Source organism: Pelodiscus sinensis, chromosome 25 (genome assembly GCF_052426305.1).
Source record: "Pelodiscus sinensis isolate ZL-2025 chromosome 25, ASM5242630v1, whole genome shotgun sequence".
NCBI classification, from domain to species: domain Eukaryota; kingdom Metazoa; phylum Chordata; order Testudines; family Trionychidae; genus Pelodiscus; species Pelodiscus sinensis.
In genome coordinates, this window is record NC_143076.1 from 9,139,256 (window position 1) to 9,163,310 (window position 24,055).

General features: G+C 50.5%; 1 protein-coding gene across 2 annotated transcripts; it reads right to left on the reverse strand.

Annotated features, from left to right (window-relative positions):
- Positions 1–3,217: 3,217 nt before the first annotated feature.
- CCDC15 (coiled-coil domain containing 15) lies at positions 3,218–22,603 on the reverse strand. Of its 2 annotated transcripts, none has more exons than XM_075909370.2 (11): positions 22,445–22,603; positions 21,428–21,662; positions 20,022–20,171; positions 19,000–19,209; positions 17,534–17,650; positions 12,622–12,783; positions 9,887–10,006; positions 7,586–7,689; positions 5,887–6,066; positions 5,618–5,766; positions 3,218–3,717 (listed from the first exon to the last, which is right to left on the reverse strand). In XM_075909370.2, exons 2-11 carry the CDS (start codon positions 21,620–21,622, stop codon positions 3,569–3,571), a joined length of 1,536 nt encoding a protein of 511 aa, XP_075765485.1. In that variant the 5' UTR covers positions 21,623–21,662; positions 22,445–22,603; the 3' UTR covers positions 3,218–3,568. The 2 variants fall into 2 exon arrangements, with proteins under 2 accessions (XP_075765485.1, XP_075765487.1); XM_075909372.2 differs by lacking the exon at positions 22,445–22,603 and adding an exon at positions 22,376–22,394.
- Between the last annotated feature and the right edge of the window lie 1,452 nt (positions 22,604–24,055).

Consider the following 24,055-nt stretch of genomic DNA (forward strand, 5'->3'; position numbering starts at 1 on the left):
GGCGCCCTAGATCTGGGAGCCAGATGCACTGACACCATGTACGTCTCATGCACATGGACTCCAGAACCCAGCTTGAACCGGAAAGCAAGCAGGGCCTGAAAACGTGTTTAACAGCCATTCAAACAGCCCGCAAGGAGTGTGAAACGCTCACGGCACACGGACCCCGCCTGTCCAGGCTACAGTCAGATAATGGGCAGGCGCCCGCCGTCGACCTAACGACAGCTACACTAAACACAGCTCTCCCCTAGTGCCGGCCTTCTGACGTCGGATGCCCTGCGCAACCCTGCACCCTTCAGCTCCCGCCGCGGGGAGGGATTCCACAAGGGGAGCTGTGCTCAGGCTACCGGAGGCTGGTGGGGGAGCAGGTGGACTAGCAGCACAGGCGGCTGAAGGGAGACTGTGGGCTGGGAGGCGGAGCAGGGAGTGGAGTGATGGGGGTTGCCAGAGCCAGTGCTGCCCAGGGCCCTAGGCATATGCAGCTTAGGGCACCGCTAAATCTGGGCACCATGGTGACGTCCTACACAGCCGCACGTGCCTCAGGAGCCCAAGTGCTGTAACTTGCCCACGCCGCCGACTTCCCTCCACAGGGGGATGCGTATAGATCGACGCAGCAGGCTGTTGCACTAAGAGTTTAAAATCGGTGCCAGCGCTCCTGGTGAGGGCACGCACCATTGACACGAGGGGCGCGGGGTGGACGTGCAGAAACAATGTAGCGACGGCCATGGCTGTCCGTCCACGTGGCCTAGGCTGACATTCTGTGGCGCACACTTGCCCGCCGTGAGAGTGGCCCCGCTGCCCGTGCCCCAGAGCCTGGCCCTCAGGGGAACTGCAAAGCCCATTCGGACACCTGAGCCAGTCTTTACGCTGTTGGAGCTCAGCCCAGCATCATGCCGAGATACCGAGGTGATGGGCACTACTATCTAATGCAGCAAATATGGATTCTGGGCTGAACGTGCGGGAGAGCCTTTGATGGGTTTAGGACTCATGCCAAACAGGCCTCCGGAGATGCTCTGAGGCTGTTTCCTAAATCTCGTTACCATCAGGATTAGCGGCCATAAGCTGGTGAGCGATGGAATTATTGCTCTGAGCGGTCCCCTCCTACCATCCCATGGGCCCACACGCACGTCCCAGCTGCAGAGGGGCCCCTGCACAGCTCTAGCTGAGGAGGAGACAGAGCTTCTATATACGCAACCCTGGGCATCTAGGAGCTTGCTCACGATCCTGATCCACAGGGTGAAAGGATCAGACCCCTGCTCTTCCACGAGCAGGCAGCAGGAGAGGTTAAGGGGTGGAAAGAGACAAGCAGCTGTTGCCCCCTCATGGAAGAAACTCCTGGGGTCTCAGATTTCTTCAGCTCTAGGAGGGAGCCAGGGTGTGGAGAAGAGCCTGCTCCATCAGAAGACCCCGAGAGTCTGACTTGCAGTCGGCTCTGCAGCCATTTGCCCATTGAGTTCAGTTTCATGTAGCCCAGTGTCAGTCAGTGGCAGCAATAACCCTGCCCCCCCCCCCCGCGCTGGCACTCAGAGGCACGGCCACAGGTAGCATGCACTGTTTTACCTGCGGCTCCGCCTTCTGGCTCCTAGATGTGGCTCCCGGGGCTTCTGAGCAGGCAATCAATGCGCCCCCCTTACTGCTGCTCCCAGGCCCCCGCGCAGGAGGCAGCCACAGTGAGAAGGGAAAGGCTGCGGGAAGAGTGGAGGCTACTGCAGAGAAGAGCAGGGAGGACGAGAGGTGGGAGCACAGACCATGCTTGAGAGAGACCAGACAATCCAGGAACCAATGAGGAAGGGCCTTGGGACCAATCTACAGGCTTATGATGGAGAGATGGATTTTTCCCCCGCTCTGCCTGTGGCTCTGCGCCTTCATTTTGTCATTTCTGGAAGAGGGAGAACGATACTAACCTGCATTCTGAGGGGATGGAAGCGCATTAAGATTCCTTACACAAGTGTGTGGCAGAGACAGGCCCATCACAACACACTGCACCCACACAACAGAAAAGAAGCTACTGAGCGCTTGGCAGCCATGGAAAGCAAACGGGATTAGCCATCCCAGCAAGGGGGCCGCAAAGCAAATCTGGAAACTGAGGCAGGTTTCACTTCATCATGAGAGAGATTTACGGGACATGTCGCCAGTGAGAGTGAGTAGCTAGGCAGCAGGGGAAGCAGGAGTGTATAGAGCAGCGTGCCCATGTGGCCCTGTGGGGGAAGCGTGGGAGGGGACTGGAGGAGGGCACAGAGAGACTCACAAAGGAGCTGGCCAAACTGGGCAGGGGAGACCAGTCCCAGCGCCACCCGAGGGCAGCTGCTGAGCACGAGACGGAACCAGGGGAGGAAGCGCGCAATGGCGTCTTCACAGCGGCAGGGGGCCACTCCCCAGAGGGAGTTCTGGCTTCCTCCAACAGAATTCCTCCGCCCCTCGCCAGCGCACTCCGACACGTGGGACCCAAACGCTCTGCTGCTGGATCCCTTACACATCACAGAGAAGAGCCCAGCTCCAGTTGCCCCCTCGCCCAACTTCCTCCCTCCTGACCAAGCCTACAGCCTTTCTGAAGTGCCAGAGAACTGGGCAACTGCCCCAAGGAGTCAGACACCTGGGAAGTAGGGCAGCTTCCGAGCAGCCTGCCACATTTCCCTGCAGGAAGGGGATGGGGTCTGGCCCTACTTCAACAGGCTAAATCCAAGCCAGGGATGCACCAGTGTCTCCTCTTGCCAGCACAGAGTTGGGTATAGGACTATTCTGCTACTTGCTGGAGCCATCTGTGAAGCGCAGAATGAACGCACAGCACACACGCAGATATACAGCTGGCATCTCTGTCGCCAGGACGCAATAAGAGGAAAAAAAATCCAGCGCTCTGTGCCTTGCAGAGGGGAGAACAGGGGCCTGACAGCACAAGGGGCCTAGGTGGTTTGTTTCAACAAACATCTTACCACCCCCTTCGCTTTGGGCATCAGGAGAATCCCAGCAGGTTTCTCTCATGGGAAAAAGCTGAAAATGTTGCCGATTTGTATCTCTTCTCTGAAGAGTTCGTGTTATAAAGGACAAGCTGCAGCAAGCCTTCTGGGCAGACGCACTAACAGAGCGTGGATTGTTGAAATGGTGGAGCAGGGAGGGATGAAAACCCATCATATGCAGGCCTTCTCCACTGCCTCCCCATTGTAGAGACTCATGCAACATGAAGGCATGAACAAGTACACCATAGAAAACCCGGCACAAATGCTTTGAACTTGAAAGGGTTTATTTAGCAGTTGAATTTGGAGTTGTGCTTCAAAACAAAAAATCCCTCAAGCACTTTTAACCACCCCTTGGAAACTCCTTGACATTAGATCCCCGCATTACTGATCAGTGGCTGGACCAGGGCTAGTCCTAGGCGTATGGAGGGCATAGATGGATCAACACACGATGAAAGAATGCGACTATTAGTCAAAACAAACCCACCGTCTCTCTGGATTATGGCTAACGAATGAGGAAGAGAACGAATGCTCTGGAACAGAAAACTGCTCCTGGGCACGATCACGTACCCGGTGCACAGGCAAGCCGTCTGCGGACCAAGCCGCCTACTCCCGAACATTCACAAAGCAGGCCTCAGGGCCGCTTTCCAGGGGTTTTTCACAGAAGGTGCGTGTACGGAAGCAAAGTTAGGGATTGCAAGGCGTGTGGTTGAATTTCCATCCGAAACATCACATGACGAGATGACAGACTGCAACGCTCGAGCATAAGCTGAAACATCAGAAAGTGTTAAGTGACTGCAGCCTGGGCCAGCTCTCCCACCCCCCTGGGATCATCTGCAAACTAGGGAATTAAAACATACAATTGTACCTCTTGACAAAAACAGAGAGGGACATTTTCCCCAAGGGCCTCATCTCTGAAGGGGAAAAATTCATGGGATCTGCAGATACTGAAGTCATGTGCTCCTGTTGCTGCATAACTGAGCAAGATAAGCCTCCCGCACGGCTGTGCAGGCAGCCTCGCTGCTTAGCCGATTACCATGTGGGAAGCTGAGGCACTGGGGGAACTGGAGAATACAAATGAGCAAGGGCACTCGTAGGGCTGGGCACCAAAAGGGAGACTAGAAAGCCAAGGTCCCAGCGCCACACGAGAGCCTTGCATGCACTCTGCATATGAGCATTTCAGGAGTCACGAGTCTGAACTGCAATTTCTCATTCACTTACCAGCTGGCTCAGATGTTCAAGGCCCTTTCGGTAGGCCATCAGCAGCATTTGCAATACAGTAGAGACTCACTCCCATCGCCACTGCATGTGCCTGAGTGTGTCAGGGGGCAGAGGGGCAATAAAGAACCTTGAACCCAGGAGCCAGAAGGTAAGTGCCCAGCATTCTACAGCAAACAGGTGTGTGAGGAGGGGCTCGTTCCTCTTTGCTGTGGCTCTTGTTGTGTCACTTACAGCGTTTGTAAGTGGGAGGGCCAGAGAGGCAAGGATGCCCACCATGGGATCTGCATCCTCCGCCACTTCCTCAGTGGACCCTGGGTCGGCTGGAGGGCGTGGAGCTGCCTCCAGGAACAGGATCCCGACTCTCTGCTCATGATCCCCAAGTGTCCCCCACCGAAAACTTTTGCAGCAGTGGCACTTGTCCTTTTGATGACTCTCCACAAGGCACGTCACACAAGTAGTATGGGCGTCACGGTTGTGCATAAGCTTGCCAAAGACTTCCCAAGCTTTGAATCCCGGGAACTGAGGCACGCCCCAGTGTTAGGGAAGTGAAGGGGGGGAGGGGGGAATTACCCATAACTAAGATCTAACCTAAGAGAAACAGCTATGTACAAACAGAGAAGGGACACTGCTAGAGAACGCTTGCCAGAGCAAGAGTGACACGTTCTAGTTGTCGTCACTGGCAGTAAGGAGTTGGAGGGGGAGTCGGCAGGGCTCCATACGGAGTGCCACGAGAGCACTGCTAGGGGGTGTTCACACCAGCCCAACAGATGCTGCCAGGGAAAACCTTTGGCTACTGTGCACGTGCACACACCAGACTGGACCCGACATGAGCACGCACTCCAAGCAGAACAGCCACCTTCCAATAACACCTTGACATCGAAGTGGAGAGTGTATTTCCCAGGGGCCAGGCATTTTCTGTACTGGTCACATGTTGGCTTTGCCATGTTTTTCCCCACGCGTGTCCCCACCAGTTCTTACAAATATTATTTAAAAACCGAAACAGGCATCCCCAGTCAGTTGCCAGTCCAGCCCGCGGCACGGCAGTTGGAGTTTTCCCAAAGCGAGGGTTAAAGGGCGCTGAGTGTCTGCAGAATGCTCAGCCTTTCCCATTCCCTAGATTTGCACTCCCCTTGGCTCTGTATTGGCACTTAGCAAGGTCCCTCTAACAACTGCACGTTACAAAATAGTGCTGTGACAAGGCAGTCTAGCTCAGGGACTACCGAAAGACACGCTCCAAGTGTTCTCTAGTCCCTGGGAGGGGGCCCAGGGGACGTGTGCTCACGTACAAAAGTACAAAACCCCCATTAGAGTCAGTTAATGGAAATGGTGCCAGGAAACGATGGGAACGCCTAGCCAGGATTTCCATGTGCCTGTACGGCAGGACTCGGACATCCGGTTTCAGTTACTGGGTCTACACAGATTCCTTACTAGGAAGCAGGAGTGCCTACCTTTGTGGTTTTTGTAGAACACGCAGTTGTTGGCACAGGTGTCAGGATGAGAGTCCCAGAAATCGGACCCACAGCAGCACAACGGAGGCAAGTCAATGTTATACAGCTTTATCTTCTCCCTCATCTGAGCTCTTAACGCGTCCATGTATCTACAAAAATACAACAGTTCCCCTGTGACAGGATGATAGCATTGCCGTCATTACCCCCACTGGCAAATCCAGGATTTTGAAAACAAGACGAAGGCGCCTCATTACCATTCATCCGCTCACCTCACGTACTCCTTGTTTCTCTGTTGCTTTTCTTTACTCTTCCGCACTCTTCTCTCCTCCAGCTTGAGCCGAGCCAGTATGTCACATGCCTTCTCTCTGGTCCAGGAGTCCTGCTGGTAGGCCACCTCCTGGAGCCTTTGCTCCTCTGCACGACGCTGGTTCTCCTTCTCACTCTTAATTCTGTGGACAGAAGTGCTGTTTAACTGGAGCTTTCAGAGAAAAAGAAGATGGCCTGAAGGTCAGAGGACAGGACTAGGTCAGGAGTACTGGGTTCTATTTCCTGCTGCCTATGGGACGTAGGGGATGTCACACATCCTCTGACTATGTACCTTTCACCTCCCAGGGCTAGTCTGCAGGACAAATACAGTAAAACGCCGATTGTCCGGCATCTGATGGTCCGGCACCATCAGGAACCCGGAAGTGCTCCGGGCAGCCGGACCATTGGAACTGCTCTGCCCCCAGCTTCCCCGATTCAGCCGCTGCTAAAACTGACCAGCTGGGGGCAGAGCAGCTGGAATGCTGCTGGGTAGGTCCCGTAGCGCTGCCCCTCGGGGCTGCGGGACCAACCTGGCAGCACCCTAGCTGTCCCCGATTCAGCCGCTGCTGAAACTGACCAGCAGGTGACTCCAGGAAGCCCGAGGCGCTCTGCCCCGGCTTCCTGGAATCAGCCCCTGATCAGTTTCAGCAGCAGCTGACTTGGGTACACCTGGGATAGAGCAGCTGAGATGCTGCCGGGTTGGTCCCCGCAGTGCCAAGGGTCGGCGCTACTGGACCAACCCAGCAGCACCCCAGCTGCTCTGCTCCAGACGTCCCCAAGAGCAGCTGGGGCGCTGCCGGGTTGGTCTCGCAGCGCCAAGGGTCGGCACTACCGAACCAACCCGGCAGCACTCCAGCTGCTCTGCTCCAGGCGTCCCCAAGAGCAGCTGGGGCGCTGCCGGGTTGGTCTCGCAGCGCCAAGGGTCGGCACTACCGAACCAACCCGGCAGCACTCCAGCTGCTCTGCTCCAGGCGTCCCCAAGAGCAGCTGGGGCGCTGCCGGGTTGGTCTCGCAGCGCCAAGGGTCGGCACTACCGAACCAACCCGGCAGCACTCCAGCAGCTCTGCTGCAGGCATCCCCGATTCAGCCGCTGCTGAAACTGATCAGGGGCTGATTCCAGGAACTGAAATCCAGGGGCTGAAACTGACCAGCAGCAACTGAATCAGGGACGCTGGACGCTGGGGCAGAGCTGGACTATCAGAAGGGGGGGTCTATGAGAGCCCCACCCCACCCCAGACCCCTCATAGCTTCCTCTTCCGATAGTCCGGCATATTTGATAATCCGGCACCCCCTGGGTCCTAAAGAGCCAGTGGATTGAAACAAACTACACACAAGAGTGAAAAACTTTACTACAATGAGAGTAAATAACCACTGGAACAACTTACCAAGGAAAGTAGTAGAGGATTCATTATAACTTGAAATCTTTAAATCAAGATCAGATGTCTTTTAAAAAGCTTCCATGCTAGTAAAACTATAAAGCTATTGGCCTTGATTCAGAAGCTACTCTGAAATTCCATGGATTACAAAGAACATCCGACTAGATTATCACAATTGTTCTTCCAGGCCTTAAAATCTGTGACATTTAGAACAACCTTCTTTCAGTTGACTCTACTGCAGGGGCAACATCCATAAAGAAGTCCATGGTTAGTAGTAGGTACCTACTTTGCAATTTTCTTCTGCCGCTCTTTCTGTCTTTGCTGTTCCTTTACTTGTTCTCGTTCAATGTCCATGAAGAGACGTCTGTATCTTAGATACTGATTTTGGCGCTGCAGGAAAAATGACAATCTTAAGAGAAAGGTGTTTTGGTGCAGTACACAACAGGACTTGGAAGCGGCATTGCAAGAACTCACACTATGCACATTGTACTGTAAAGATTAAAGGAGAAAGGATTAGTTTGAGCTGAGAAGTCTCTCCAAATATCTCACTGCATAAAAACTCCAATAAGCAAGGACTCTATGAAATCCACCACAGAGTTTCTGTCTCCAGCTGCTGCAGATGGTCATTCTGACTGCAGAAAACATGTCTTGTCTATCACCTTGTCTTGGCTCCCTGCCTTCGAGTTTCTGCTTTCTTCTAAAAGGAAAATTAAAATGGAACATGTGCAACAAAACAAGACTGAATAAAGGCAGGAAGAAAGATTTTAGCTGGAGAGAAGAGAAGCAAGGTTTCTTGCAGAACCATGATCTTGGAATTCACATCTACTGCACAGGTTCTCAAACTTTTCCACTCTGTGGCATCTTTCTAGCAATACCATATCATGGACACTAGCCACAACTGCTTATGTTGGAAAAGAAGATATTTTTACTGGAGTTGGCCAAGTTTTCTTCCATTAAAATCCCCCCCCCCCCACACCCCTCCCTTCAGAAAGTGGAGTTTTGTTGAAATCAGAGTTTCACTGGCAGAAAAGATTCAAACCCAGCTCAACAGAAGCAGAGGATTTTCTTCTAATTGTCTTGTTTGGTTCAAATTTAAAAGCCTCTGTGCTCCTGGCTAACCCACAGTGGATCACTCAAGACAACTCACGTACCCAACTATCTGCACTCGTAGTTCCCCCTCCACCCCCAAGACTTCTGTGGTAGAATCTCTGAAAGGAGGGAGCTCCAGGACAAAAGGGCCTGTAGTGAGAAGCCAGAACCAGGGGTGGAGAAGATTTACACCATACAGCCACAACACATGTGAAAAAACCATGCCATCAACATCTTGGACCTTAGTGAGCATCAACAGTTCCATGGAGGAGACAAGCCCCAATGTGCGTGCTAAATAAAGGGAAGTCTTTGCTATCCAGTCTTCAGCCCCAGCCAGACAATGCAAAGGGAAGAAAAAGGAAATCCATGCGTGTACCAAAAAAGGGGAACCCGTTCTAGCGAAGCTCACATCCCATGCCAATTAAGTTGGAAAGCCAGAAGGAACCATTAAAACCATCTCATCTTATTTCCTGTGTAACAAGCCACAGAATTTCACCCTGCAATTCCTCCATCAAGCCCATCACTTCAGGCTGAACTAGTTCATCTTTCACATGGGATGCATGCACAGTCTGGCAATAGCTTCAGGATAGAGGCCTGCTAGACACCTAACACACACTGCATGGCACAGCAACTCAAGTCAGTCCTTCCGCGGTGGGGAACTGCTCCCAGCACCTGACGGAAGACCTGATTCTAGTCCTGCATCACATCTGATGCTCTGCTATTTGCAGTTTACATAGTGCAGGGGTGGGGAACCTGTGGCCTGCTGCCTCATTTCAGCTGGCCTTTGGCAAGTCTCCGCACTGAAGGAGGGAAGCCTGGACGCCCCCACTTCTGAAGCCATGAGTACTTGCTTGCCCCTTTGTGGGGGGAACTAGGGGGATAGCTAGGCCATCAGACCGTCCGGTCAGCCCTATACAACTCCCAAAAGTGGCTGGCATGTCCCTGTGGCCTCTAGGCAGGAGGCAACCAGGGAAGCTCTACATATTGCCCCTCCCCAGCACCAGTGCCACAGCTGCCAATGGGAGCTACAGGGGTGGCATTTACAGGCATAGGCAGCACTTACTGCACAGAGCCACTTTGCCCCTCCACGTAGGGGCCAGACATGCCAGCTGCTTGTTGGAGTGGTGCAGAGCCAGGGCAGGCAGCTGCCCTGAAGTACGCACTCAAATCCCCATGGGCTGAGCAAGTACTCAGCTCCTCTTGAAATGTAGCATTTCAGCGGTTTGCAAGTTTTTTGCGGCAGCGTATGTGGTAAGCCAACATTGGGATCCATGCAGGAACTAGCTCAACAACCGAGACTACATAGCTATGGTTTCACCTGCCCAAGTAATTCCATGAGTTATGCCAACCAACAGCCTTAGGGATGTTAATAGGGATGTTGTGCCACAAGCTTTGCTATATTATGCCAATTTCTGGGGTCTCCTAATTTGCCCTGCTCTCAGTATAATCCAGGTGCAATGTTGAACACACAAAGACGACTTTACGCTATTTGACATACTTGTTTCTTGGTTTCTTCTTTGTCTATCCCAGGCCAAAGCACAAGAGGAGCTTGGAAATCAGGGTTCAATCCCGAAGATGGGCCAGCTGTGCTGGACTCTTTCATTAATCCATTATAAAGCTGAAAAAAACCAAACACACACACGCAGTGGATCATGATTGGCCTCAGCATTTTCAATAAGCCAGAGCGTTGAGACATCTGTTGAAGATTTATAGCAGTAACACAGGTCTTTTGACTTAGCCCAATGGTTTCTGTACACTCTTCATATGAAACACAATATGGGGCATTTACATCACAGTTAGTTGTATGCATGTCACATAGGAAAGATCACTGCTGTCACTTGTATTGTTCAGAGAACATCTGTATTTCTACAATCAAGCCCGTGTAATGCAGAAATAGGCAATAAAAATTCCAGGATGGAAGCAAACTGCAGAAGTTTTATTCATGGCTATAATCGTTTTTGGAAATTAAAGTTGCTCCACTTTAGCCCAGGAAATACCCTCAGAGATCTGCCCACAATACATTTAAATAAATGTCAGCCAGCCCATGGAACTCATTGCCAGGGGCTAGAAGCACTCGATTAAAAACAGTTAAATATGTTCCTGGAGGACAGGTCCAACAATCACTGTTAGCCAAGGTGGTCTGGGGTGCTCCTCAATCTCGATTGCTCTGTCATATTCATTCCTTCTGGAGCAACTGACACTAGCAGCTATCACAAGACAGTACATTGGGCTAAATGGAAACAGGTCTGACTCAGTTACATAAGAACATAAGAGTAGCTTCACTAACGGGAAAGCTAGTGGAAGTTTTTGCAAAGTACATGATTCTTATTGTTTTTTCTACATTTGACTTATTTTATTAGATATCCCCAGACAAACGTGTTAAAGATGCAGTTAAGATTGACAGTCTATACTCATAACAAAGACAGAAATAATTAAAAGAGCAGTTACCGAAAACTATCAAATCAAAGACCTTAATTCTGAGTGACCCAAGTGAAAAATAAGAGAAAATGAGAACATGTGAAACATGGAGATAGATTGGTACGGTCACCAAAAATCTTACTTTTGACTCTGTAACATCACTTGTACTAGCTCACTCCCCCTCCCAGTTCCTACTTAAGTTCTGACCCTGCAGTTCACAGGCTGCAGGTCATGCTACTATGTAGAAGGTTGTGGATTTTTGATTACAGACTTGAAGAGATTTGCCGACATCTTAACAGACAAAGCCACTGCACTGGTACAATGGCCAAATTACTACCACCTTCCCATCTTTGCTATGCTCTTTTCCCCCTATAAGGGTGTGATGCGTTAGTCACAGGAGCCCTTTCAATACAAATAGTGTCATTCCATCATGTAGGCTTAAATTCGGATACACATATGCAACCTGTTCAGCTATGCTTGTCTAACTCAAAGCATACAGGGAAGAAGCGATTTGTCAGCACACTATCTGAAGAATCAGGTATGGAAAGATGTACTTTTTCTGGACTTTCGTACATTAATGAAGGTGACTAAAGTTTGCACAATTGCCGATTGATTAAAGGCAAAGCACTCGTGTGTGTGCTCGCCTATTAGAGGGATAAGTCAGTCTTGGAGATTGCTTTGGCCTCTCCAGAGCATTACTATAGGAATGCAGCTTTCTGTTGTACTGTGGGTGCACATGACACAGTTAACTCTTACATCAACTCTGAACTTGGGTCCTGCTCGAAATTCTTTACAGTTCACTCTTGAAGCATATTTATTTGCTAAAGTTAAGGCCAATTACGCATCAATTCATCTTGTAAAGCCATTGATTAAAGATCAGAAATTGAATTTAGGGGAATAAGAGAACTCTAGTAACTGGTAAAGTGACATAGGATGAAAGCTGATCCCAGGCTCCATGTGGCACTGCTGCTTCAAAATGCCACATGCAGCCTGGGGCCAGCTGTGTTGTCCCCAGGCTGCATGTGGCATTTCAAAGCAGCAGCATCGCATGGAGCCTGGGATCTGGCCTCACGTGTCAAGCAGCACTGCCGCTTTGAAGTACCCCCTTTTGCTTATCGGATAGTCGATTAGTCCTTCACATCCTTAGTCTCAGATTCATATGGAATATGCAACTCCAGCCTAGAATGGCAGCGATAAAAAAATTAAATAACTACTTGCTGTTCGGTGACTTGAGTGAATAGATGCCCACATAAAAAAACAACAGTCACCACCACAAGTGCTACACTATGCGATCACACTCAGCAGAGAAATCCGAGTAGAAGTCTGAACTCATACCTGGTGCCTCAAGTTCAGGTTAGGAGGTCATCTGGCAGGGAATCACTGCGGGTACGTCTACACCACAACAGTATTTCAAAATAACTAGCGCTATTATGAAATAACTTAGTCTGCATCTACACAGCAGGAAGTTATTTCAAAAGTTTCAAAATACTGTCAAGCTGGAGGACTTCTTACTCTGACTCCTGTAACCCTCATTGTACAAGAAATAAGAGAAGATGGAGGAAGAGTGCTGTTTTGAAATACATGCTGTGTAGATGCTTGCTATTTCGAACTAAGATATGCAATTGATGTAGCTCAATTTGCATAGCTTATTTCGAGTTAAGCCCTGGAGTGTAAACACACCCTGCTGCTCAGACGGTAGCTGTTCTAGAACAGCAGTATTAAAGACTAGAAATCTAATTTACTTAGACAAAGAATGAGGGACCCCAGGACTGGCTGACCCAACCTTGGTCAGGTCAGAGATTTTAGAAGTCTTACTTTTCCAAATTCTACTTTGTAGTACAAGTTGTCATCACCCTGATTTTTGGTTGTTGCCTGGTCTTGTAGTTCAGCAGGAAGGTCATGATGTCCTGCCAGAGGAAACACCTCACACTCACTCTCTTCACCATGCCCTGGAGTTGGCCTGTGAAACGCTGGTTTCTGGGGGAAACAAACATGAGATTTAAACTTGTGTTATTTCAATGCAGAAGCAGCTCTTGAATACGACACCCTTGTACGCTTTGGGTGTAAGAGCTACCTGAGAATACTTGTTCTCTGGATCAGTGAAGACCAAGCAAATAGTAGAGAGGAATGAGCAAGAAATACTGCCACTGAAGATTCTAACTGGTCGACAGTGCAAAAGGGACTAACTGGTGGGAATAAAGGAAGTGGTTTTGGTTTTCAATGCATGTCATTTTGCAGCTGATACAAACAAACACCTGCTAACTGCTACTACAGATTTTCTCAATGCTTAGAACAGGAGCCATCTATATTTGTGGTACAAATGGGAACTGCCTGCGTCATCTGCAAAGTAACTGTTGGCAAACAAAGGGGGCTGTATGTATGTGCAGGTTTTCTGGAGTCCCGTGAAGGTGTCAAGTTTCAGAGGGGTAGCTGTGTTAGTCTGTATCAGAAGTCAGTCAGTCCTGTGGCACCTTAAAGACTGAAATGTATTGGGTAACAGATTTTGTGGGCTGGAACCCACTTTAGCAGTTGCAGAGCAAGGTGTGCAGAATCTAGGGTTTTCCCAGAAGAGGGGATGTTTACCTATGACAACTATATATCTCTGAGCTGTTGTAGTCAGCGTGGCTGCCACTGTAAGCATACCTGAGAGTTTTGTGCATAACAGCCTATGTCAGAATGGCACGCACACTCTGTCCCACCTCATGCTCCCATCTGAAGGCAAGAGGGTGGGATAGCCACAAACCTTCCTTGGTTCCTTGTAATTCAAAGGCCATTGCTATGGAGGAGTCTGAAAAGCAGGATGGGAAGTGGGTCCACACAGATTAGCTCTCAACCAGCCAGTTACTAGAAGGTATGTAACTTATCTCTGTTCTTCTCGATGCCAGTGTGAATCCCACAGCAGGTGACTGGCAAGAGTTCCCTCATTGGCTGGTGGCCATGAGGAATTTCAAACAGAAATGGAAGCATTGTTCTCCAAAACATGGCACCTTGTCTGGCTTCAAGGTCAAGGAGATAATAGCTGACAAAGGTCAAAATAACCTGCCATGCAGATCTCACATCCTGGCATATTCCTGTGCCCTGACAGAGTCTTGACAGTTGGAAGGAGAGGTTTGACAGTGTGATGGATGGGAGGGGCACTACCCAGCTGTTCTGGTAACTAAATTGCCTGGAAGGATTAAACTCAGAGACAGTGGGTATCCAGGAAGTGTTGGGAGGGAGCCAGGACAACCAATGAGAAGAGACTGAGACATCTGAATTGAAACAGCTGCTGTAGTTAGACTTGATCAGGTGTTTATTTTCTGGTTTGTGAATTCCTTTGGGATGAACCCAGGTAATCCCCTCCCCCTTCTTCCTGGCCTCTGAGGATAGAACAAGAAGCAATGGGCTTAAAGTGCAGCAAGAGAGGTTTAGATTGGACATTAGGAAAAAGTTCCTAACTGTCAGGGTGGTTAAACACTGGAATGGATTGCCTAGGGAGGTTGTGGAATCCCCATCACTGGAGATATTTAAGAGTAGGTTAGATAAATGTCTATCAGGGATGGTCTAGACAGTGCTGGATCCTGCCGCGAGGGCAGGGGACCGGACTCGATGACCTCTCAAGGTCCCTTCCAGTCCTAGTAGTCTATGATTCTATGCCTTTAATCTGTCTTTTTCCAGCTGCTCTGTAACACCTAGCAACCAAGTATGCTCTCTCAAATATCTGTTTTGTTAATACAAATCACCTTTTAAAGACTATAGTCTGATTCCTATGTCCTAGAAGGCAGAAGATTCTGTGTGCACGTGCCTGAGACCAAAGGTCAGCAGTTAGGAACTACAGTTTATTTTCAAGCTCTCTGCTGAGGGAGGGTTAAAGAGCTTGAAGCTATTCCATGGGAAAGATTCTCAAGAGCATCTTCCTGGGTTCTCTCAAAAAGGGTTTTTTTGTATTTGGAATCAAGGGAATCTGTGACCTTGGGGCGTTTTTAAGCAGAATTTTTAGGTAGGGTGCCAGAATGGAGAACAACCTTGACAGCCTAAGTGGAAATACTCTAAGTAGATCATACAATGTCTTTGCAATAAGGCTGCCTGACTTTTTAAAGGGCTAGATGTGATCTCAAACAGGTGAGGAGACAACCTGGTCATGTAGAAACAGAGCAAAATCACATCCATCAGAAATTAATCTAGATGGGTTGAATTCCTCTGATTTTAGTCTCCTTCAGCAAGAGACTACCAAGTTTAGCTGAAGTTAAAGAACAGTGAGTTGGACCCTCACCAAGTACTCTTGTTGTCTTCAGAAGCAAGAGGGAACTGGAGGATGGCAGCTGCCCCAGAGCTGAAGGAAGAACAGGGCCCAAGCACATTCCTGACAGATATCAGCTACCCAAAAGACAAATTTCACAGGTATGAACACTTATAATGGGATCCCCAGTGAAATAATCAACAAGCAAGAGATTCTAGATTAAGCTGAAAAAAAAAAAAACACCCCAAAAACCTAGAACAAGACATTGCAGATGGATTCTTCCATGTGTTAGCTCAATAAAAATGTCTGACACATTTCATCAGGCCATGGAAGATACAGGTCTGCTGTTCATAGAAAAGCAGTCAGGATGTTGATTCAAACTCTGAATATGCGGTAGATCTTAAAAGGCATCTGTGAAAATGAAGGAAGATAAAAACAAGTCTCAAGATTTATTCTACTTTGTTGTTTCTGTCCTGATGAAAAGAGACGTTCTTGAAACTTGCAGTAGGCCAAGACCAATAAGGAATGTGCAATGGCAAAAAGTTAGACAAAGGGTTGTATTGACTTAGGTACGCAATGGCTGCATTAGGCCACTAAAAAAAGTGATGATAAAGTCCCAAAAAAGTGACAATCAAGTGTACGGCAGGGTGAAGTGGTACAAATGTTTTATGAGAATGTCTCTGAAACAGCCCAGATACAAAGCACAAGTTATGCTATTTTTGTAACTTTTCTGCCATAAAGCCAAAATCCTTGAACACTGCAAGTCTAGTAGTGCACACGTTAAGAGAACTCCCTCAATGATTCAGAAGCATTTCTCTACATGAAAGCGTCTTTAGCTTAAAAGCCTTCTAAAACAAAAACAGGAAATCCTGTGGCACCTCAGTGACGAACAGATGTTTTAGGGTATAAACTTTCGAGTGGGTTTTAGCCACAAAAACTTATACCCAAATAAATCTGTTAGGACATGACTACACTTCAGCATCATTTTGGAATAACTAACATTATTCCAAAATAACACAGTGCGTGTCTACACTACAAGCCTTTATTTTGAGATAATGTTAAGCTGCAAGATTTTACTCCTCATGAAATGAGGGTTATCAGGAGTCAGAGTAAGGGAAGCTGAAGGAAGAGTGTTCTTCCCTCGACTTCCTGCTGTGTAGACAGCCCCAAAAGCTGAATTAAGCTATACTGACTTCAGCTGCACAATTGACATAGCTGAAGTTGTGTAGCTTAATTCCACTATAGCCCTGATGTGTAGATGTGCCCTTAGTCTCTGAAGTACCACAGGACTCGTTGTTGTTTCTGCAGATACAGACTAACATGGCTACCCCACTGAGACTTCTAAGACAAGATGGGTCCCTTTGGGAAGCTAAGAACTGACAATTCCTCACCACCATGCTGCAGTTTTCTAATAGTATAAAATAGGGTTTCTCAACCAGTGGTCCGAGTATCCATAGGGGTACTCGACAGAAGTCTGGACTGCGGGGGTACATCAACACAGCTGAAATTTGGAGAAAACTGAATTTGTTTGAAGTTTTACAGCGCTTTATTATTTTTGTATTTTTTACACCCCAAAATGTTATTGCCCACCTGGCTACGATTAAGTTGTTTAAACAAATGTGTTGCAATGGTAGAAAAAAATTGTTGTGTGTCTGAAAACTGTAGGTACTCGGGGTACTTATAATTTTTTGTAAAAGGTACTTTATAAAATAAAGGTTGAGAAGCACTGGTATAAAGCATCGTTTTGCTGGGGAGAGGGGGATCTTTCTTGGTCATATAACCTCAGTCCTTTTGCCCATCATTTGGGAAGGACTAAATGTGACTGGCCCTGAGCCTTGGGCTAGTGTCATTTAGGGAAGTGTATAGAAAGAAATGTTATTTACAAATAAGCCTTCCAGACCCCCCCCCCCCCCCCCCCCCCCTCCCCCCCAAAAAAACCCCAACCCCTATCTGAAGGACAGCTATGTGATATTGTTTGAAGTGTTATCCCTGGAAATGCATAAAGAAGAAAAAAAAGTCTCCCATAGCTGTTGGCTCTGCAGGGCAAAAGGAGGTTGCTCATCCAGAAATGAAGAGCACCGGCATATCTGCACCCTGCATGCTCAGGGCTGATGGGCAAGAAGGATCCGTTTTTCCTGTCACTGTTCAGAGCAGGACTGTACTCTAATGGCAGTTGTTTCAGTAAGTTTCTTTGCGTGTGGTTTTCAGGGTAGCATGCTTTACCTGAATTAACAGTAGTAAGAGAAAAGAATAAGTAACAGGACAATCTAGGCACACTGCTCTGTGCTTTAAAGGCATCTCCTTGGATCTCTCAACCCCAAGGAAGTTAATCATATGGGATAATCGTTATTTAGCAACAGCAAAAACCCATTTTATTTAATCCTCTACTGAAAGGATCCACCGCACTGCACAGTTAGCTGATTGTGGTCAGGGCACAAATCTTCACAGTGCAACAAATAATTCATGATCGCTCTATTAGTGGCTGAGCTGAGTCAGCCTCTCACTTACGTTGCTGGTTGGGCTGACAGTCCAGATACCTCCTGGAAGTTCAGGTGGGCCTGCTCCTTTAGGCACAGTCCTGCAAGATGCTAACTGACGACGGACTTGTTTCATGGTTCTGCTAAGCTGCCAGTAAGAAAGACAGATCAACATACTGCTAAGAGCTTGACGGTTGTAGTGATTACGGATGTGAATGAAAAATTGACAGGGTAGTTGGCTAGTCGCTTCCCCCCCTTGCTGCCTCTATCAGAAAGAGGTAGCAAGGAGGAGGCAATTCAAAGTGGCAGCGCCAGGTGGAGCCTGGGACCAGACCCTGGGTTCCATGCGGTGCTGCTGCTGTGAAATGCGGCGGGCAGCCCAGGGCCAGCTGGGGTGTCCCCAGGCTGCACGTGGTGTTTTAAAGCCGCAGCACCATGTGGAACCCATGATCAGGTGGGGACTCCCCTGCTGACCCTGCGCTCTGTGCAGCACAGCCGCTTTGAAATGCCATGAGAAGCTTGATGCGGGGCTCCCTGTGGCATTTCAAAGAGGCAGCACTGCACAGAGCCCAGGGTCAACAGGGGAGTTCCCCGCTCGCTGACCCCAGGCTCCACTCGGCGCTTTTGCCTTTGAAGTGTAGCAACAGCCCTGGGGCCCTATCAACTAGTTGATGCAAAATGCATTAGCTATTCGATTAGTCAATTTACTCGATATTTTACATCCCTAGTAGTGATCACTTGCTGCTACAAACAAGGCCAAAGCCAAAACGTTCATTACACGGTAGAAGACATCACATCAAAGTATATGCCACTAAAGTATCCAACGTAATCTTGGCATTTTCCTTTAAGATGCAATGCAACATCAGTTACTTGACTCTTGGGGATAATCCACTGACAGGTACATCCCGGGCAACAGCAATGCCTTGCAAGCAGATTTCAACTCAAATGCCCAGGATGCTGCTGCATGTTGTAATACTTAGTTTAAGTATTACTAAGTTGTAATACTTAGATTATGCCCAAACAGAACCTCAACAATATCAAATATCCAAAAAGAGTTCCTCTATAATAGCTCTGTACTTCACCACCACAGAGCATTGAATTTAAACTCACAGTGACACCTAGTGGATAAAAGTAAAGACCGGCGTTAAAAAAACAAAACAAAAACCACACAACAAATAAAAGCCCACAAGATGCCATCATCTTCTACCTCAAGAAGAAGTGTCATGAGAGGTACGAAAGGCAGAACAGGGCAAGAGACCTATCATAGTCCATCACAATGTTATAACAATAACACTCACACATGCTTCCCTTGTAATTCTAAGTGCCAGAGTCTTCTGCAAAGGTTTTAAGTTGACAATATGTATGCGTTGAAGCTCATTTCTAAAGAGTACTTCTATAGTGCAAACTGAAAATGTGTTTTCTATAAAATAGCATAAAACTTCCCATTCTGGGCACAATCTCACAATCTGCATTTGTTTACTGACTGACCACACTCACTGTGTTGGCTTGCTGATGGAATAATTGGCTTTGCTTTTCTCTTCCCTCCTCCTCCTCACTGGCACGAAGCTGCTGCACGGGGATTAACTTGGTACCAGAACGGAAGATGGCAGATTCTGCATTACTTCGATATACACATGTATTCCTCTTAGGGGTCAAGTGCATTGCAGAATCTGAACACTGTATCGCAACAGAGCTTTCCTTTTCTGCCTGCAGTGATTGGGAGAAAAAACAAACCACATGCATTCAGAACAATCATCTTACCAAAGTCATTCACTGAGTAAATCCACACATGTATTCACAGTTTCCTACCCCAGGTGCTACCTGTGGAATTTTCATTCATGTGATGAGAAAGGCAGTGGTAGCAGATGGACTTTTGAGGTTACTGCCTCTGTGGTTCCACACATAACTGAAGGTTAGCGCATCCTCAGATCACAAAGGTCACCCCTCACGTGTGGAACAAATTTATTAGAGAGAATGGCAGCTCTAGCCCCCCTTCCTCATTCACCCTCTCCTGCCAGAGTTCAAAGATCTAAGGAGAGCAGAAAGAATGGATTGTCAAAGGCAACACCTTTTTCTCCATCCTCCTCTCCTCTGCTGACAAGGCCAGGGAGCGAGAAAGAGAGCCAGGAGCGAGCCCAGTGTAATGACATGAAGCTCAGATTGCTCCACTGTAGTCAGAAAGAATTCACTAGGAAGGTCTAGAGGTACTGCAGATTGGAACAAGCCCTTGAGGAGATTCATGCTCAACTACCAGTACATCAAAGATCCCAAAAATACAGAACTTGGGAAGCTCCCAGTCAGTCAGACACTAGAGCACAGGACACAACAGCAAGAATCCTGCAATTGCCATATCTGTAGCAGACAACTCAACAAAGGCTTTCAATTGTGAGTGGGGGGAGTGGCTGTGGAAATAATAATTGCAAGTTTCCTGACTTTTCTCCAATTAAGAAATAAGCCTTCAGTGTCTAACCCTGGTGTGAATCAGCAGAGAGGCTGGTGTTGATACAGTCATGCCCTACCGCTTCACAGGATTTCTGGAGCTGCTGTTTTCTCCTCAACTTGATTTGCTGATTCACCCTCTGCTTCACTTCCCCCTGGAAGCGTTTCAGATTTTCCTCTTTTTCCTTTTGCTGCTCCTTTAGCTCCTCTTCCACCTGAAATGCTGAAGCCTGGAACGAGTTAAAGCAGATTTTCAAGTTAGTTTTTTCACCATGCAGCTTCACAACAGCCTGGCAAGCAAAGGAATGTGTGTCAATGTTGTGGTTTAAAGATAAACACAATTAGTCAAAATTGTGAGTACCAATATAACACAGACTGTTCTGTGAATCTAGTAACAGTTGCACGGACAGGTTGGGAAGATCATGTTACAAAATGGAAATCTTTACTTCTCCCCTTTAAAATGCATAACACAAAAAAGGAAAGAAAAGCGGCACGTTCAATACAGCGATTTGTGGGGTAATCTTCAAGCAGAGCATTCAACATCCCAAGCCCAAATCAGCTAAACTGTTTAAAAAAAAAAATCACAAGAAAAAACCTACTCCATTTCCTGCCCCCATTCTGCCTTTTCCTATGAGGTCCTGCCCTCACTCTGCCACTTCCCCTCCTCACTCTGTCTCTCTCTCTCAGAGACCCTCATGATCCTGCCTTGCTGTCCGTAGTGGGCCAGACGATGAGGGGCATGGGCAGTAATGGAGAATGGGCAGGGCTAAGGTCCAGGCACCGATGTTCCTCCTGCTTCTAGCAAGCTTCCAGCACACACTAGGGATGTTGGTGGCTAGTAGGCTAACAGTTTAACTGATAAGCAATGAATTAACAATCCTAGTTAACCGCACCCCCACGCCCCAGCCAGAGTGCTCTTCTGCATTTAAAGCTCAGACCAGCAGACTGGCTCAGTTCAAGCCTGCTGGCCCAAGTTTAAAATGAAGAGTGTGCAGGGGAGCCACCTGCCACCCCAGGTGGCCACCCAATGCTGCTGCCTTTGTATCAGAGGCAACCGCGTGGGGTGGCAGGTGGCTCCCCTACATGCTCTTCATTTAAAACAGACCAGCAGGCAAGGCCCACCATGGACAGCAGCTTCTCCGTGGGATGCCAGAGCAGCCTTTGCCTGTGGGGAGCTTGGGCCCCCCGTGGACAGGGCTGCTGCCGCAGAGAAGATAAATACAGTGGCAGCAGCTCACCTGGGGCCAACCCTGGCAACCTGTATCAAGCCTGCAGGCCGGTTATTGCCCACCCATACCTTCCCCTTGAAGCCAGTTAGGGTTTTTGCTCTAACTGCTCTCACTGGAAGGCCGTTCCAGATCTTCACTCTTCTAATGGTTAGAAACCTTTATCTAATTTCTAGCCCAAACTAGTTGACAGTCGATTTATATTTGTTAGTTTGAAAGCAAATAGTGCAAGAAGCAAAGCATTCAGTCAGGACACTCACAAAAGCAACACTCTCATTCCACTTGCCACCAGCTTGGGCACTCTCCACCCAAACCCCCACAGGGGCCACGCTCTGGTTCCTCTCAGCCAGGACCGCCTGGTTCACTGCCACCCACAGACCCCTTGCTTTGTCCCCTGCAGGCTGTCCCATCGTCATGTTCCGGGCACAGGGCTGCTGCTTCGCAGGTGGCGGCATGTCAGCCGCAGGCAACACCAGCCCAAGCACACCCCGGGCTCTGTCCAAAGACAAGAAATCAACAGCTTGAGGGAGAGTTCTAAGCAAGACCAGACTAGCGCCCCTCCCCAAGCCCCTATCTGCCCCCACCGACCCAGCCAGGCGCTCCCCTCCTGAGCCCACCTCTGCCCCCCGACCCAGCCAGGCGCCCCCCCCTTCCTGAGCCCAACTCTGCCCCCCGACCCAGCCAGGCACCCCCCCTTCCTGAGCCCAACTCTGCCCCCCAACCCAGCCAGGCACCCCCCCCCCTCCTGAGCCCAACTCTGCCCCCCTACCCAGCCAGGCGCCCCCCCCCCCCGAGCCCACCTCTGCCCCCCGACCCAGCCAGGCACCCCCCCTTCCTGAGCCCAACTCTGCCCCCCGACCCAGCCAGGCGCCCCCCCTTCCTGAGCCCAACTCTGCCCCCCGACCCAGCCAGGCGGCCCCCCCCCCGAGCCCACCTCTGCCCCCCGACCCAGCCAGGCACCCCCCCTCCTGAGCCCAACTCTGCCCCCCTACCCAGCCAGGCGCCCCCCCCCCGAGCCCACCTCTGCCCCCCGAGCCAGCCAGGCGCCCCCCCTCCTGAGCCCAACTCTGCCCCCCGACCCAGCCAGGCACCCCCCCTCCTGAGCCCAACTCTGCCCCCCGACCCAGCCAGGCACCCCCCCTCCTGAGCCCAACTCTGCCCCCCGACCCAGCCAGGCGCCCCCCCTGCCCCGCCCCAGCCATTCCTACACAGCCCAACGCTCCCAGCCCAGCAGCCCCCCCGGCGTGCTGCGCCCACCGGTCGCCATAGTAACTTACACTTCCGATTCCCCCCCAATTTCCGCCAACCGCCACTTTGAATCCCAGCGCCGCTTCCGTCCCGGGACACGCCCCTTCCGCCGCGCGCTGCTAGACACGCCCCGGGGGGCGGGGCACGGAGACCCCGCCCCTCCGCAGCCACAAGGAGCCGGTCCAGCTGCTCCCCGTCGGACTGGGCTACTTCCGGCAGCGCAGGGCGCTGCGCATGCTCAGTAGCGCTGTAGAAGCCACTGCCCTTCGCCCTGCCTACAGGGGCGGTTCCTTGCGATCCGCCAAATCAGAAACTGGCCCCTAGCGCAGCGCGGCCCGAGCCCTTCTCTGCCCGCCTCCGGCCTCCGGTCCGAATAGAGCCTGGGGGCGCCACAGACACCCCCTGCACCCAGAGCCTGCCCCCCAGATCCCTGCCTGCACCCCAATGCCCTCCTGCACCCAAACTCCCAGAGCCTGCACCCCAATGCCCTCCTGCACCCCAGATCCCTGCCTGCACCCCAATGCCCTCCTGCACCCAAACTCCCAGAGCCTGCACCCCAATGCCCTCCTGCACCCAAACTCCCAGAGCCTGCACCCCAATGCCCTCCTGCACCCCAGATCCCTGCCTGCACCCCAATGCCCTCCTGCACCCAAACTCCCAGAGCCTGCACCCCAATGCCCTCCTGCACCCCAGATCCCTGCCTGCACCCCAATGCCCTCCTGCACCCAAACTCCCAGAGCCTGCACCCCAATGCCCTCCTGCACCCAAACTCCCAGAGCCTGCACCCCAATGCCCTCCTGCACCCCAGATCCCTGCCTGCACCCCAATGCCCTCCTGCACCCAAACTCCCAGAGCCTGCACCCCAATGCCCTCCTGCACCCCAGATCCCTGCCTGCACCCCAATGCCCTCCTGCACCCAAACTCCCAGAGCCTGCACCCCAATGCCCTCCTGCACCCCAGATCCCTGCCTGCACCCCAATGCCCTCCTGCACCCAAACTCCCAGAGCCTGCACCCCAATGCCCTCCTGCACCCAAACTCCCAGAGCCTGCACCCCAATGCCCTCCTGCACCCCAGATCCCTGCCTGCACCCCAATGCCCTCCTGCACCCAAACTCCCAGAGCCTGCACCCCAATGCCCTCCTGCACCCCAGATCCCTGCCTGCACCCCAATGCCCTCCTGCACCCAAACTCCCAGAGCCTGCACCCCAATGCCCTCCTGCACCCCATATCCCTGCCTGCACCCCAATGCCCTTCTGCACCCAAACTCCCAGAGCCTGCACCCCAATGCCCTCCTGCACCCCAGATCCCTGCCTGCACCCCAATGCCCTCCTGCACCCAAACTCCCAGAGCCTGCACCCCAATGCCCTCCTGCACCCCAGATCCCTGCCTGCACCCCAATGCCCTCCTGCACCCAAACTCCCAGAGCCTGCACCCCAATGCCCTCCTGCACCCCAGATCCCTGCCTGCACCCCAATGCCCTGCCCCCCAGATCCCTGCCTGCACCCCAATGCCCTCCTGCACCCAAACTCTGCACCCCAATGCCCTTCTGCACCCCAGATCCCTGCCTGCACCCCAATGCCCTGCCCCCCAGATCCCTGCCTGCACCCCAATGCCCTCCTGCACCCAAACTCTGCACCCAA